This window comes from Lathamus discolor, chromosome Z (assembly GCF_037157495.1).
Source record: "Lathamus discolor isolate bLatDis1 chromosome Z, bLatDis1.hap1, whole genome shotgun sequence".
Classification (NCBI taxonomy): domain Eukaryota; kingdom Metazoa; phylum Chordata; class Aves; order Psittaciformes; family Psittacidae; genus Lathamus; species Lathamus discolor.
Genome location: NC_088909.1, coordinates 88,414,535 through 88,427,784, shown reverse-complemented (window position 1 = coordinate 88,427,784; position 13,250 = coordinate 88,414,535). Strand labels below are relative to the sequence as shown.

General features: G+C 37.6%; 1 protein-coding gene across 2 annotated transcripts in view; it reads left to right on the top strand.

Annotated features, from left to right (window-relative positions):
• Positions 1-5,187, top strand: part of NLN (neurolysin) — a 35,922-nt gene extending 30,735 nt beyond the window's left edge. For both annotated transcript variants that reach the window (XM_065663127.1, XM_065663128.1), the window contains exons 11-13: positions 164-292; positions 1,149-1,285; positions 4,666-5,187. In XM_065663127.1, coding sequence (XP_065519199.1) covers positions 164-292; positions 1,149-1,285; positions 4,666-4,800 — 401 coding nt within the window. In that variant the 3' untranslated portion in view covers positions 4,801-5,187. The remainder of the gene's footprint in view (positions 1-163; positions 293-1,148; positions 1,286-4,665) is intronic.
• The last annotated feature ends 8,063 nt before the right edge of the window (positions 5,188-13,250 follow it).

Sequence of the window (13,250 nt, the reverse complement as noted above, 5' to 3'; positions counted from 1 at the left end):
TTTTGTAACTGAACTAATTCAAATGGAAATCACACAACTCCGAAGTTTTTCCATGGTTAAAATTCTAACAATTTAGGATGCATGTTGAGATCTTTGACTAAGAGGTGCTAAAGGAACTCCAGCTACTTTGATGCTAGTTAATTAAATGTTCTTACCCAATTAGGCCTTTTAACCCTCCGTCAGATTGTTTTGAGCAAAGTTGACCAGGCTCTGCACACCAAGCCATCTGTTGATCCAGCAGGTGAATATGCTAAATACTGTATGGAGATTCTAGGAATTCCTGCCACCCCAGGTATGTCAGTGTGAAGATTTTATACCGCATGTCCAAATGGTTTGATTAAACATGCCTTTATTTCCCAATGCTTGACATACAAAAAGAACAGAGTTGTTGTATATAAAAGAATCTACTTTATGAAGCCAAAATAATTGTTTTGAAACTTGGGGTGATCTTAATGATCTGAAGCTTAAGGTAAATATAAAACTTTACCATTTGCCGGTAACATGCTGTCACATGCTGTCACATCAGCGCAGGTGCTGTCACATCTGTGTTGGATGTGCCACTAGCCTAAAATGGGAAATCGAGTTTGCTTTATAGTCAACAAAATATGGCTAATACTTTGAGGCATACTCAGACCCTTATATGTTAGAAATTTCAAAATAGTTGGTATAAATTCACAGAATCACAGAATCCCAAGGGTTGGAAGGGACCTAAAAAGATCATCTAGTCCAACCCCCCTGCAAGAGCAGGGTAACCTACAGTACATCACACAGGAACTTGTCCAGGCGGGCCTTGAATATCTCCAGTGTAGGAGACTCCACAACCCCCCTGGGCAACCTGTTCCAGTGCTCTGTCACTCTTACAGTAAAGAAGTTCTTCCTGATGTTAACGTGGAACTTCCTATGCTCCAGTTTACACCCATTGCCCCTTGTCCTATCACTGGATATCACTGAAAAAAGCCTAGCTCCATCATCCTGACACCTACCCTTCACATATTTGTAAACATTGATGAGGTCACCCCTCAGTCTCCTCTTTTGCAAGCTAAAGAGACCCAGCTCCCTCAGCCTCTCCTCATGAATTCTTGAAGTACTTACATCAAAGAAAGAAATGCATTCAATTTGAATAAATTATTGTTAATCTACTTTTCAAGGAACAAACATGCCAGCTACTTTTGGACATCTGGCAGGTGGTTATGATGGTCAGTACTATGGATACCTGTGGAGTGAAGTGTTTTCCATGGACATTTTTTACAGCTGCTTTAAACAAGAAGGAATAATGAATCCAAAGGTAAGTGATGAATATTTTCCGGTAAAAACTTTTTTTGCTGTTTGTCTCTGAAATCGTGCTTGTTGCAATCATGATCTATAGGTATAACATCTCAAATACTTCTTCTGTAGCTGTCAAGTTCAGATCAACAAAAAGAAAGTGTATAAATAACTTAATCACTTTAGCAAATAACCATACAATTTCCAAGAGCACTTGGATTTAAAAATAATTCTTGCATTGTCATATATTTAATATTATGGCACTTTTAAGACATTGTGACACACTGACTAATACCTTCTTCTTCAATTGTAGACTGAAAAATCCCCATATTCCTGCACTGCAGGTGTAGATGCATATTCTTCTGCTGTGAAAATTGTATAATAGCTCTATTTCCATTAATAGTACCTCAGGTGTGGGACTTTTATGTAGTTACTATTTAGAATATATTTTGAATAATAAAATAGAATTGATTTTGACCTTTCCCTTTCACAGCATAGCATAACTTTTTTTTTTTTCTTCTTTAGTTCTTCTCGTAAGTGGCTTTTTAAGTTCAAATGATTCACAGGTTGTCGATTTACTGGGCTTTTTTTTCCCTTATGTAATTGTCTAACCTCTTCTGCCTCCAGCAGAAATAATGGTTAGTTAGTGATGTGGTTAATAGTCCTGCCAATTCTGGCAACCTTAGCTATTTTTTGGAGATCATAGTATTAGACTTGGCTGCAATTCTGTCATGTGAAAAAACTTGCAATTTTCCTGGTCCTGTTATCTGCCTTCTGGACTCAGCAGCCAGCACTTCCCTTCACTAAATGTGTACAAGACAAGTGAAAGAGAAAATAGGAAGTGCTCAACTTTCCTGTTTCTCTCATGGAATTTGCCCTTATTCCTCCGTTTCCTTGTCACAGCAACCAGAACTTCTAGAACTGTCTCTCCCTCTAGAGAGTGGAGAAAGTAAAGAAGATAAGACTTTACAAAGAGAGGAGTCCGAAGTGGAAGTGGGGTTGGGGTTAGAAAACTGAGGCATTGGTTAGGCCAATAAAACCAACAAAGGTTTTTAATAAGAAAAGCAGCAAACTGAATAGTTTGAGAGGAGAGTTGGTGAAAAGTTTGGAGGTCAAGACTGGTTTTGGAGTGCCAGGGATTCATAACAGGTACATGTGAGAATAAGCATACCTCTTATTCAGTGGGACTGTTGTTACTCGTAAATAAGAGCAGGAGAGGAGAAATGGCAGGCTAAGTGAGAGAATAAATTAACTTTTCAATAAAATCCTGTTCGTCTTAAAAATGGCATCTGGGAGGGACTTGCTGGGCTTTGCTAACTGCTGTTAGCAGTTGGAAGAGATGGGTAAGGATGCTGGTGCCAGCCTTGTGGGACTTTGTGTCAGTTCTCAGTTCTGACACACAAACACCTCCCCACTGTCATCACAGATGGTTTTTTTCTGTTAGCTTTACTCCCTACTCTCAAAACTCTTTTATGTGTAACTGTATAGTCAGAACCCTAAGCTAAAATTGGCAGAGTTGCTCTGCGACTTTCACTTCTGAGGGGTGAAAGTGCCTTTTATTCTGATTTTTGGTGGGGATTTTTGTTTTGTTTCTCTGTGTATGGGAGACTTTGATATAAATTAATTATGCTAGGAATTAATATGTGCTATGGTTCACTAAAAGGTAACTAGTGCCTCTTTTAATGTGAAGCCTGCTAACCAGGCTAAGTAATAAGTAGAAAAATGATTGTGAGTGCGTGTGTCACTCACTCTCCAGCATATGTGTTGTTATGCATATATATTATATAAAACACTTTGCTTGAATGCTGATACAACTTCAGAGCTAACACGGTGGAGATTTTCCCTCTCCCTTCTGAGCAATGCTGTCTTCTGAAATTGGTTCTCTTTCAACTTGTTTTCCTTATTTGCATTCCACTTAAGTGTAATAAAGTTCCACGGGATGGGGCAAACAATCTTTTATAAACAAATACTAGGTACCAATATGATTTTTGTAGTTACTCATATTTCATTATATCTGTAATTAGACTACTATTCAGAACAGCAGGAAAGGAAAATGGTTATGGTATTATAACTGGGGCTTTTAGAAATTTGGCTTACCTCTTCCTGTTAGACTAAAGCCTCTCTTCCTGTTTTGAGCAGCAGTTACAGAAACTAGTTTCAGGGACTGTGTCTGTAAAAATTCTTCAGCAAACACTTAATTGCTTGTCTCATATCTTAATTCTTGCACATTATTTGAAATTACTTCTGGTCTCCCTAGAACTGAGCAATGGTCTAGCTCTGGAGAGACCACAGCAAAGACTCAAGTATACTAAAATAACACTTTTAAAGAAACCATATCTTCATTTGCTCTTGATGTTCAGGAAACTAACACAAATAGTGAAGTATGAGCAATGCATCAGTGAAATTTTGGGGGGGGTTCTGTTTTGATTTGGGTTGGGTTTGGTTTTTTTTTTTTTTTGCATTTTAGTGTTTTTCCATCTGTAATTCAGAAATTGCAATTGGTAATGCAATTATGTCGTGGAAGTCTATCAGTTAAAAAGACCTATGCTTGTTTTTGCAGTGCAGCTATCAGGAAGTGGTCTGCTCCTGTAACCTCATAGCATTGACATGTGGGGAAGTATATACATGTGTATACACTGACTAAAAGGAAAAACATTTTCTTTATTATCAGAAGCATCTGGGACATCTGCATGCAAAATAATATTTTCTCACATGTCTTAGAAGCTCAAAATTCTCTAGATATCTTCCTTAAATTATGACCTTTTTTCCAGAAAGTCCTCACTATTTACTGTTGTCTCAGATGCTTGGTTGATTCTTTGTAAAGAAATCCATTCATTCTGAAGTAGTATTTCTTCCTGCAAATAAAACCTAAGTTTCTGTTACTTTACAATACTTTAATAGGAGAGTTAGATGTGTGTGTATATATTATGTGTACCACTGTGCATATGTGCCATGTCATTCTTCAGTGCTTTATCTGTCTATGAACTATCGTTCTATTGCCAAACAGAGACTAAAGAAAGAAAAATCTTCAGTTAAGAGAGGATGGATGTTAGGTTCCTTTTTCTTGCCAGTAAGTTACGGAGATAATCCGTTACTGAAGACTGTGAAGACTGTGCGTGCATTATGATTTGTAGCATGTCTTCTAGACAGGTTGTGATTGTAGCTTCCAAAACAGTGTAAAACCACAAGAAAAATTATTTCTTCATGAATAAGTGCAATTTCTGCTCTCTTGAGTTCTTCTAGAAGATCTAAATTATACTTCTGTGTATCCTGATGATATTATGAAAATCTTAATGAGGGAAAGTGCTTGATCATGAGTAGATTTTTAAATACACAACAAATACAGAAAAGAGGCAGTTGGCAAGGTGAGAAATACTAATGTTCTGCTTTACCTGCTGTCAGGCTGGGATGAAATACAGAAACTTCATTTTGAAGCCTGGAGGATCTTTGGATGGGATGGATATACTACAAAATTTCTTGGAGCGTAAACCAAACCAGAGAGCTTTCCTACTGAGTAAGGGATTATGTGTTCAGTAAAATTATGGTTCCTTTGTAATGGCATGTAAGTATGAAATGAACTGGAAATATCAGTGTATTTCACATCTTAACTGTGTATCACTTTAGGGGAATTGGGTCACTTTCTGATGATTTTTTTTTTAATTGCATAAATAAAAATGTGTGGTTTTATTAAATTGCAAAGGACTACAAAATTCAACCTATCAGGGAATAAATTCTGAGATGTGCAGAAGCTGAAGAATGTGGATGGTAATTTTTTTGAATTGTTATGGAATAATCAGTATGTGGAGTTGATGCAATGTTTCTCTTTTAATAGATGCACTTAAACTGTCTTGTGAATTAGTTTTCAAACTGGAGGGGATAAAAAAAAGCACACTACTAGCAATAAAAGAAACAGATTCATTCTTACTCTGTGTTCTTCAATTGTATTTATGGCTCATTAGTGCGTTTGATGGAGAGGAAGTATGTTTGATTTCATCATGGTTTGGCTTCAGTCTAGCTTCCTGACAAATTGCAAGACTGAGAATTTGCCCCAGACAGCGTTATAGCAGAAATATTTGTGTGATATTTTTAAGCTTCGTTCTGACGCACATTCAGGTCTATAATTTATAAACTTACACAGTATAACTAAAAAGGAAAAAAAAATAATCGACCATTTGAACTACCATTTTCTTCCTTTCATTATGTAAAAAAAGGCAAATTCTATGACATTGGCAGTTGATGGTCACAAATCAGGTCTTTGTTTTCCAAGTTATATCAGCACTAGCACTGAAAAGTTATACCTGAGAAATATACTTGAGCAGTTAGTTTGTGAGATACATGTAAGGAAGGAAGGGAATATGATGTCCCTGGTGGGAACACAGAAAGTCAGTCAAAGTTTTTCCTATTCCTTTCCAGTGTGGCGTGCAGAGGTGCTATAAAAAAGCTTCATAGATCTAATGATTTCAGCTATGGAAGTGTCAGAGTTATCAAGGAATTATTTTGCAGGGTTTTTTTTCAAGATCAGAAAAAATGAGTCTTAAAAGCCAACTCCACATCACACAAATAAAACTGCTAATCCATGTGCACTTGTCATGTCTTTAAACTTCATACCTTACTTCAGATTTGGTATTGCAATACATATATTAACAAACTTTAATTTTGGTTATCAGTTAAAATATTTTAGACATTTGAACCATAGCTGTAAACATGTCTGGTATTTTCATGTGTTCAGTGGCAGAGTAAGAAAATGTGACTGGTCAACTCAAAAGACTTTTTCTAGCAAAAGGAAACTGAAAGTATTCGCTTTAGGTTAAATCTATGTGTTTCAGGGAGAAAAAATCCACAATTGTGAATGTTCAGTTGAAACTTTTATTTCTTTGTGTTTTTCTTTTAAAGCATTAAACTGGGTGAAAAAAGGAGCTGAATTAAGTCCTAATAAATTTTCCACTTCAGAAACTGTTTTTGAACCATACTAGTTATGGATGTGAGGAAACATAAATATTTTTAGCCAAAACATATTAACTATGTAGTCTTACCAAACCTCACAGTTTAGTCAATTTTATCACTTGTTGTCAGTTACAGTTTTAGATCCCACTTCTGTTGGATTATAAAAAATCAATACATGAAGATCAGACGTATGAGAACATTTTGAACAATATTCAGAACAGTTATGAAGAAAAGCTGAAGAAACTGATGGAGGAAAGATTAAACCTAAAACCTGTGAATTTTGCTTAGATTAATTTCCCTTGCATTCTGACTAAATATGGAAATATTTCACTTTTGTTCTTGTGATTCTATCTTACAGACTTCGTTTTTTCCTTTCACATTGTAATGATAGCTCAGATGAATTAAGATGTAGAAAATATACTGATACTTCTACAAAAATGAATCTGCAAATCTAAGCAATAGAACCTGTATTAAGAAGCAAAATGCAGTTTATATTTTATTGCTGATCGGCAGATTTCCACATGAGGGAGACCTTTCTCTGCATAAACCAGCAGTCTCAGATCAAGGTAGATAATTACAAATGTAGTAATTGTAAAGAAAAATAAAATAATAATAAAAATTGTGTTATGATTTAAAAGTTAGATTTAGGATAGTACTGATACTAATGATGATAATTTGACTTGTTTCTTTTCCTGTTCTTTAGAGTGTTGTTTTCTATAGCATATAGTAACAAAGATACTGAAGCGGAGGAGAATGTCTGCTATTACATGCATGTGGAAATGCCTATATGACTGTACACTTAATGTACGTCAGGTGGATATCCATGTGTATAGGGAGGAGAAAGACCTAAACTACATTGTGATTAGAAATGAAAGTGTTACGTCCTGAAGAATATGATTTTTTGTAATTTGTGTAGAAGCCATTTCTCTCTGTCTTCATCAGGCAATAATTAAAGCAGATCATCTTATGGCTAAAACTGCACTCGACACAGAAGACTAATGGATATGTTCTGAAGTGCTTCTGAAACATCTTAATGTGGTAACATTTTATATTGGCTTCATGGACCTTTCTGAATCAAATAGGGGTTGGACTAAATAATCTTAGAATCATAGAATAGTTAGGGTTGGAAAGGACCTCAAGATCATCTACTTCCAACCCCCATGCCATCGGCAGGGACACCTCATACTAAACCATCCCACCCAAGGCTTCATCCAACCTGGCCTTGAACACAGCCAGGATGGAGCACTCACAGCCTCCCTGGGCAGCCCATTCCAGTGCCTCACCACCCTAACAGGAAAGAATTTCCTCCTTATATCCAATCAGAACTTCCCCTGTTTAAGTTTTAACCCGTTACCCCTTGTCCTATCACTACAGTCCCTGACGAAGAGTCCCTCCCCAGCATCCCTATAGGCCCCCTTCAGATACTGGAAGGCTGCTATGAGGTCTCCATGCAGCCTTCTCTTCTCCAGGCTCAACAGCCCCAACTTCCTCAGCCTGTCTTCATACGGGAGGTGCTCCAGTCCCCTGATCATCCTCGTGGCCCTCCTCTGGACTTGTTCCAGCAGTTCCATGTCCTTTTTATGTTGAGGACACCAGAACTGCACACTATACTCCAAATGAGGTCTCGCAAGAGCAGAGTAGAGGGGCAGGATCACCTTTGACCTGCTGGTCATGCTCCTTTTATTGCAGCCCAGGATACGGTTGGCTTTCTGGGCTGCAGGCGCACACTGCCAGCTCATGTTCATTTTCTCATCGACCAGCACCCCCAAGTCCTTCTCCGCAGGGCTGCTCTGAATCTCTTCTTTGCCCAGTCTGTAGCTGTGCCTGGGATTGCTCCGACCCAGGTGTAGGACCTTGCACTTGTCGTGGTTGAACTTCATAAGGTTGGCATCAGCCCACCTCACAAGCGTGTCAAGGTCCCTCTGGATGGCATCCCTTCCCTCCAGCATATCAACCGGACCACACAGCTTGGTGTCATCGGCAAACTTGCTGAGGGCGCACTCAATCCCATTGTCCATGTCAGCGACGAAGGTGTTAAACAAGACCGGTCCCAACACCGATCCCTGAGGGACACCACTCGTTACCGGTCTCCAGCTGGACATCGAGCCACTGACCACAACTCTTTGTGTGCGGCCGCTTTAAAACTCCCTTCCAACCCAGCCCATTCTAGGATTTCATGAAATTTGTATTCTTATTGTAAAGACCTGATCTTGGAGTGGAAAATATAATCTGGAGAAAGACATCTTTTCTTTTTTTGGAGCTCTCCATCATAAGCATGAAACTTTGTCTGAATAGCAAACAACTTACTCTGACACTATTCCAAAGCTGTGACATGAAGACCCCCAAAAAGACAGGGAACACTTCTTTTGCTTTGGAAATTTAATTGCTTTGACACTACACAGAAACTGTCACATATATTCAAATGTGCCAAGAGGTGGGCATTTGGCAAAACCCAGCCTAATCTAGAGTCGGTAGACCCATGCTTTCACTAAGTTAAATTTCAAAACAGTTGAATGTCTGTGTTTATTCCAAACCAACTTTAAGTATTCACAGTAATAAAGTAATTTGTAAAGTTAGTCTATAACAACCAACTACCTTTTCAAGTTAGTATTGTATCTTTATAGAATTTCCTTATATTTAGGATTAACTTTTTTCCTCTGTCAAAAATTGAAACTGGACTTTGGTTGGCTTCACAACAGAAGCTTCAACTGAAAGGGAAAGGGTAAAATGGGAGACAAGAGAAAGTGATGGCAACCATTCAGGAAGTGGATAATAAGGTTTCTCATTCTGCTTCACTACAACAAGTAGACTGGGTTGGTCATGCAGCTGGGTCACAAGATGGCAAGGTGATGTCCGCAGCAGCCTCTGCTGCTAGTTGTCTGACATAGGTCCAGCATATAGGCTGTTTCTGGGTTGCTTGCAAGTCATGTGGTCAAACCTAAATAGTAAATGCAGTCTAAAGAGAAAGTTAAAGCTTTATATATTGAATAAAGTTGTTAACGCTGACATAACATAATAAAGATAGCTTTAAGACGTCAGGAGATAATGTCTGTACAGATAGGTGGAGTATTGACTGTCACTTGAGCTTCTAAGGCTACTACAATTGGTGTTCCTATTGTTCTCTAAGTTATTAATACAATAACATTGCAGAAAAAAAACTTCCTCATTTTAATCAGTAAGCAGGGTCAGTCCACTGCTGACTTTGTTTGACAAAGAACTTTGTTAAACCCTGTTTTAACAGATGATGAGGCAGCAACAAATTCTAATGGCTGTAGTCATTTGGCATGGGAGAAGTAAAATTACTGCAACAAGAAGTGAATCACAAGATCAAGATCTCAGCTTCCTCTGTGAAACATGAAACAGTTTCTAAATGCCTTCAGAGGTAGTGCGGATGCTTGGGTTAAATGGTGAGTCCTGGAGGGGTTTTCCAGAACTGTAGAGCTGGTTGCATAGTGAGTGGTTACTGACTGGGATTAGAGAGGCTAGACATCAGGAGGTTATGTGCTAGCGCAAGTCAAAGGAAGAGGAAGGAAAACAGTAGGTGGAAGCATGAAGTTGGAGAAGGGTTGACAATAGCTGTAGAAGGGTTGGAGTGGATATCAGGGGCAGATAGCAGGAAAATGCAGTAACTTAATGCATACTGATTTATAAAGGGCTACTGAAGGTTTTTCATTGTTTTATGAGTTAGAAATAAGACGAGCTTGTCTATGAGTAGATTTCTTATCCTGCCAAATAATGTGAGATGATACACCAGCTTGTTGCTTGAATACTTGTGCTTTTTTGTGACCTCTGGAGATTGATTTTTGTTTCATTACTATTTTCTTCATGATTTTATTTTAAGCAATAGTTTCTCATGGTGGAAGAAAAAAAGTGCAATGTTATGGGGGAAGTTCAGTTTGTGGGGCCTATGCTGGAAATCCTGTGTAGCTAATCATCTTTAGCCATTGTAAAAAGTATAGTTGATACAAAAGACATGGTACCAAACAACAATCAATCTATTTTAGACCTATTTAGGATAGATAAAGGCAAATTAAGTAAATGAACTGGAAGTTAGTGGTTGCCTAGAAACCAATAATCATGACCTGATTTTGTTCAGTATTGATTAACAGAGGATAGGCTCAACCCATACTTGCTCACACTATACTCCTAATGAATTAAAAAGGCTAGCTATATCAGCACTAAGAGAACCAATGAGTAAAATTGTTGGAAGAAAATTGTGAATGTGAAGTGATATGTCTTTAAAATTCAATTGGCCCAAATCCCACGATTTCGCAACTTAAAATTTCTGAGAACAATGCTGACTAAGAACCAATCTGTTCACCAGTAAACTGAGCAATTAAAAATAAACAAAACAGATGTGAAGGGTCAGGGGTAGGAAATAGTTATAAGTTGAGGAATTCTAAAGTTAAGAATCATAAAGAAGGCCACAACTGTCACACAAAAAAAAAAAAAAGCATGGATGAGAGGACTGTAGCAAAGAGGAAGTATAACTTAATGTACGAAGAACCAATAAATCTCATTTGTGTTACACAACCTTGAGTAGATGGAAATGCTAATACTGCAAGTTGCAGAAAAGACAATTTTTAATTACTGTTTCTCTTCTGCATTTAAAAAGAAGCAACATGATGTAATCAAATCATATGAGAACAGTGAGGTACTTTCCAGTCCATTATTAAGTGAGGCAGATTTTAAGCAACACCTACTAGAAATAAATGGTTTTACATGAGTAGGGTTGAATAACTTACACTCTAGAAACCTGCAAAAACTGGTAGTGGGGATTTTTTCCCAGTGCTGTTAATCTTGGGACAACAGGTATATGCCATGGAACAGTGCTAGAAAGATCCAGTGTTTGAAAAGAGAAAATAGGTGACTATTGGTTACACAGATTGGAATCCAGCTTCAGCAAAACAGTGGGAAAGAATAAATGTAGTTCTGTTGCTATAGAATTAAACAGTGAGTGTAATTCATATAGTGCAAGTGTTTTTGTGAAAAACAAGATTTGTCAGACAAGCCTGATACCATCATCTATGGCCATTTCAAGCCCAATGAAGGTAATTGTAGAGAGATTTACATAAGGTCTGTTTGACTTAGTGCCGTGTATTTTTACTGGAAATAACAGTATATGGTCTCAACAGAGAATATGTAAAATGGATTAAGAACAGATAACTGCTCTTGGAGAGTACTTGTTCATGTAGAATTACCATTGAACACGGTGCAGTGATCTGAGTGCTTGGGGATCAGTAAAGGTCAGTAATATAAAATCACTGGTGATAGAATTTCCAAGCAGGTGACCAAAAAAAGCAGTCACACAGGATTCTTTGGGTTGTTTGAAAGCTTTGGGCATTAAGTCTAAAAATTTCTCTAGCACTGGCTACGTAACGTGTAACATGACTATGGTAACTAAAAATGTAGATAAAAACTACAGCTTGGTGTACTGTATTCTAGAAGGTACTAACTTCTTAAATTATCTAGAGGCTGGTTACAGTAGTCAGTTCAATCTGAATTGTTATGAGACCATAGCAAAAATGGTTAAGCGATCTCATGGTGGATGAGTACAAGAATATTGCATAAGAGCAGGTTACTGATGCTATTTCTGTAGCAGTAAAATAGGTACAGCAGTTGCATGTGATTTTGGTGTCTTGATTTTTAATTCGGGCTAGTAGAACTTGTTATTTCAAACAAACACAGGTGGTTTTATATGTAGAACAGTTAAACTGTGGAACTCCTTACCAGGCATATTGTACAGACAATAGGTTTAGAAGGGTTCAAAATAAGACTCAGCTAGTGCCAGTCTTAGAAGAGAAGCCAGTGGAGGGTATTTAAACGCATAAAATCCTTTTTGTCCTCAGGAATTACCTGAAACATAGAGAGTGGAGATCAGGATAACGTTGAAGGAAATACCATATATGATGGCCTGATTTGTATTTCTTTTATGCATCTGCTTTTAGCCACTCCTAGAGATAGGATACTGTATGAGATCAACCTGCTGTTTGATCCAGTGTAGAAACCTGAGAAAGAGCGGAAGATTGCTGCCACAGAGCTTACCTGAGAGCTGGAGAACTTTCAAAAAATGACTTTTTAAAGCTTTATCTTTTCAGCTTAGCAAAAAAAAGAAAAAAATTCTGTCATGACTTAATCATAGTCTCTAAGAATTGCCGTCGCATATTAAAGTCTCTTTAGTCTTTAGCATGAGAATGTCAGGAGGAAGCTGAGGCCAGTCATTTCAAAGAGAAAGTTACAACATTTTTAAGTGAGAGAAGCTAACTATTGGGCCAAACTGCTCAGAAAATGGGTAGAATTGTCAGTTCTTAGTGTCTTCAAATCAAGACAAGTGAAAACTCTCCTAAGATATATGTTTTCAACAAAAACAATGCATTAGACTTCATTCAGAGCAACTGAAGTGAAATGGAATGGCTGGTGATACACAAATCAGATTGATTTCATGGGTCTTTCCCCCTTTAAAACTGTACAATTCCATAAACATTATCTTAGAAAAAAAGTTTGTTGCATGTTTGGGCAGAGGTGTAAAACTACTTGGCAGTGGAATTCACTGCCAAGGACTTCTTGCCTTATAGATCACTAACAGAAAGCAAAAGCAAATGGAGAAAGTACTTCTAAATTAAGCAAACATTTCAACCTGAAATAGCTTTCTTTCACTGCAGAATTGTGAGGTTTACAAGCTTTTATAAGAAAAGTGAGCAGACATGTTTTTCCATGTGGCAGAGAATAGACTTATCCTTTCATTTCTGGTTAAAGAAGGCAGTATTCTTCTCTGTGGAAAAAAAAACCAACCCTGAGTACTATTCCCCAGTTATTGTTACAAATAGGATTTTTAACTAGACAAAGTTAGTTACTTTTTCTTCATTGAGTTGTCCCCTTTGAATTTCCAGATTTCAGTTAGGCTTTAACAGATGACATCTTTTCGCAGAGCTAATACGTTCTGAGACGACTCATTATCATGCCAGAAACTTACCCTCTCCTCCTTCCTCTCCTCCTTCCTCTCCTTCTCCTCTCCATTAAAGTATTGCTTTCCTTAAGAATTT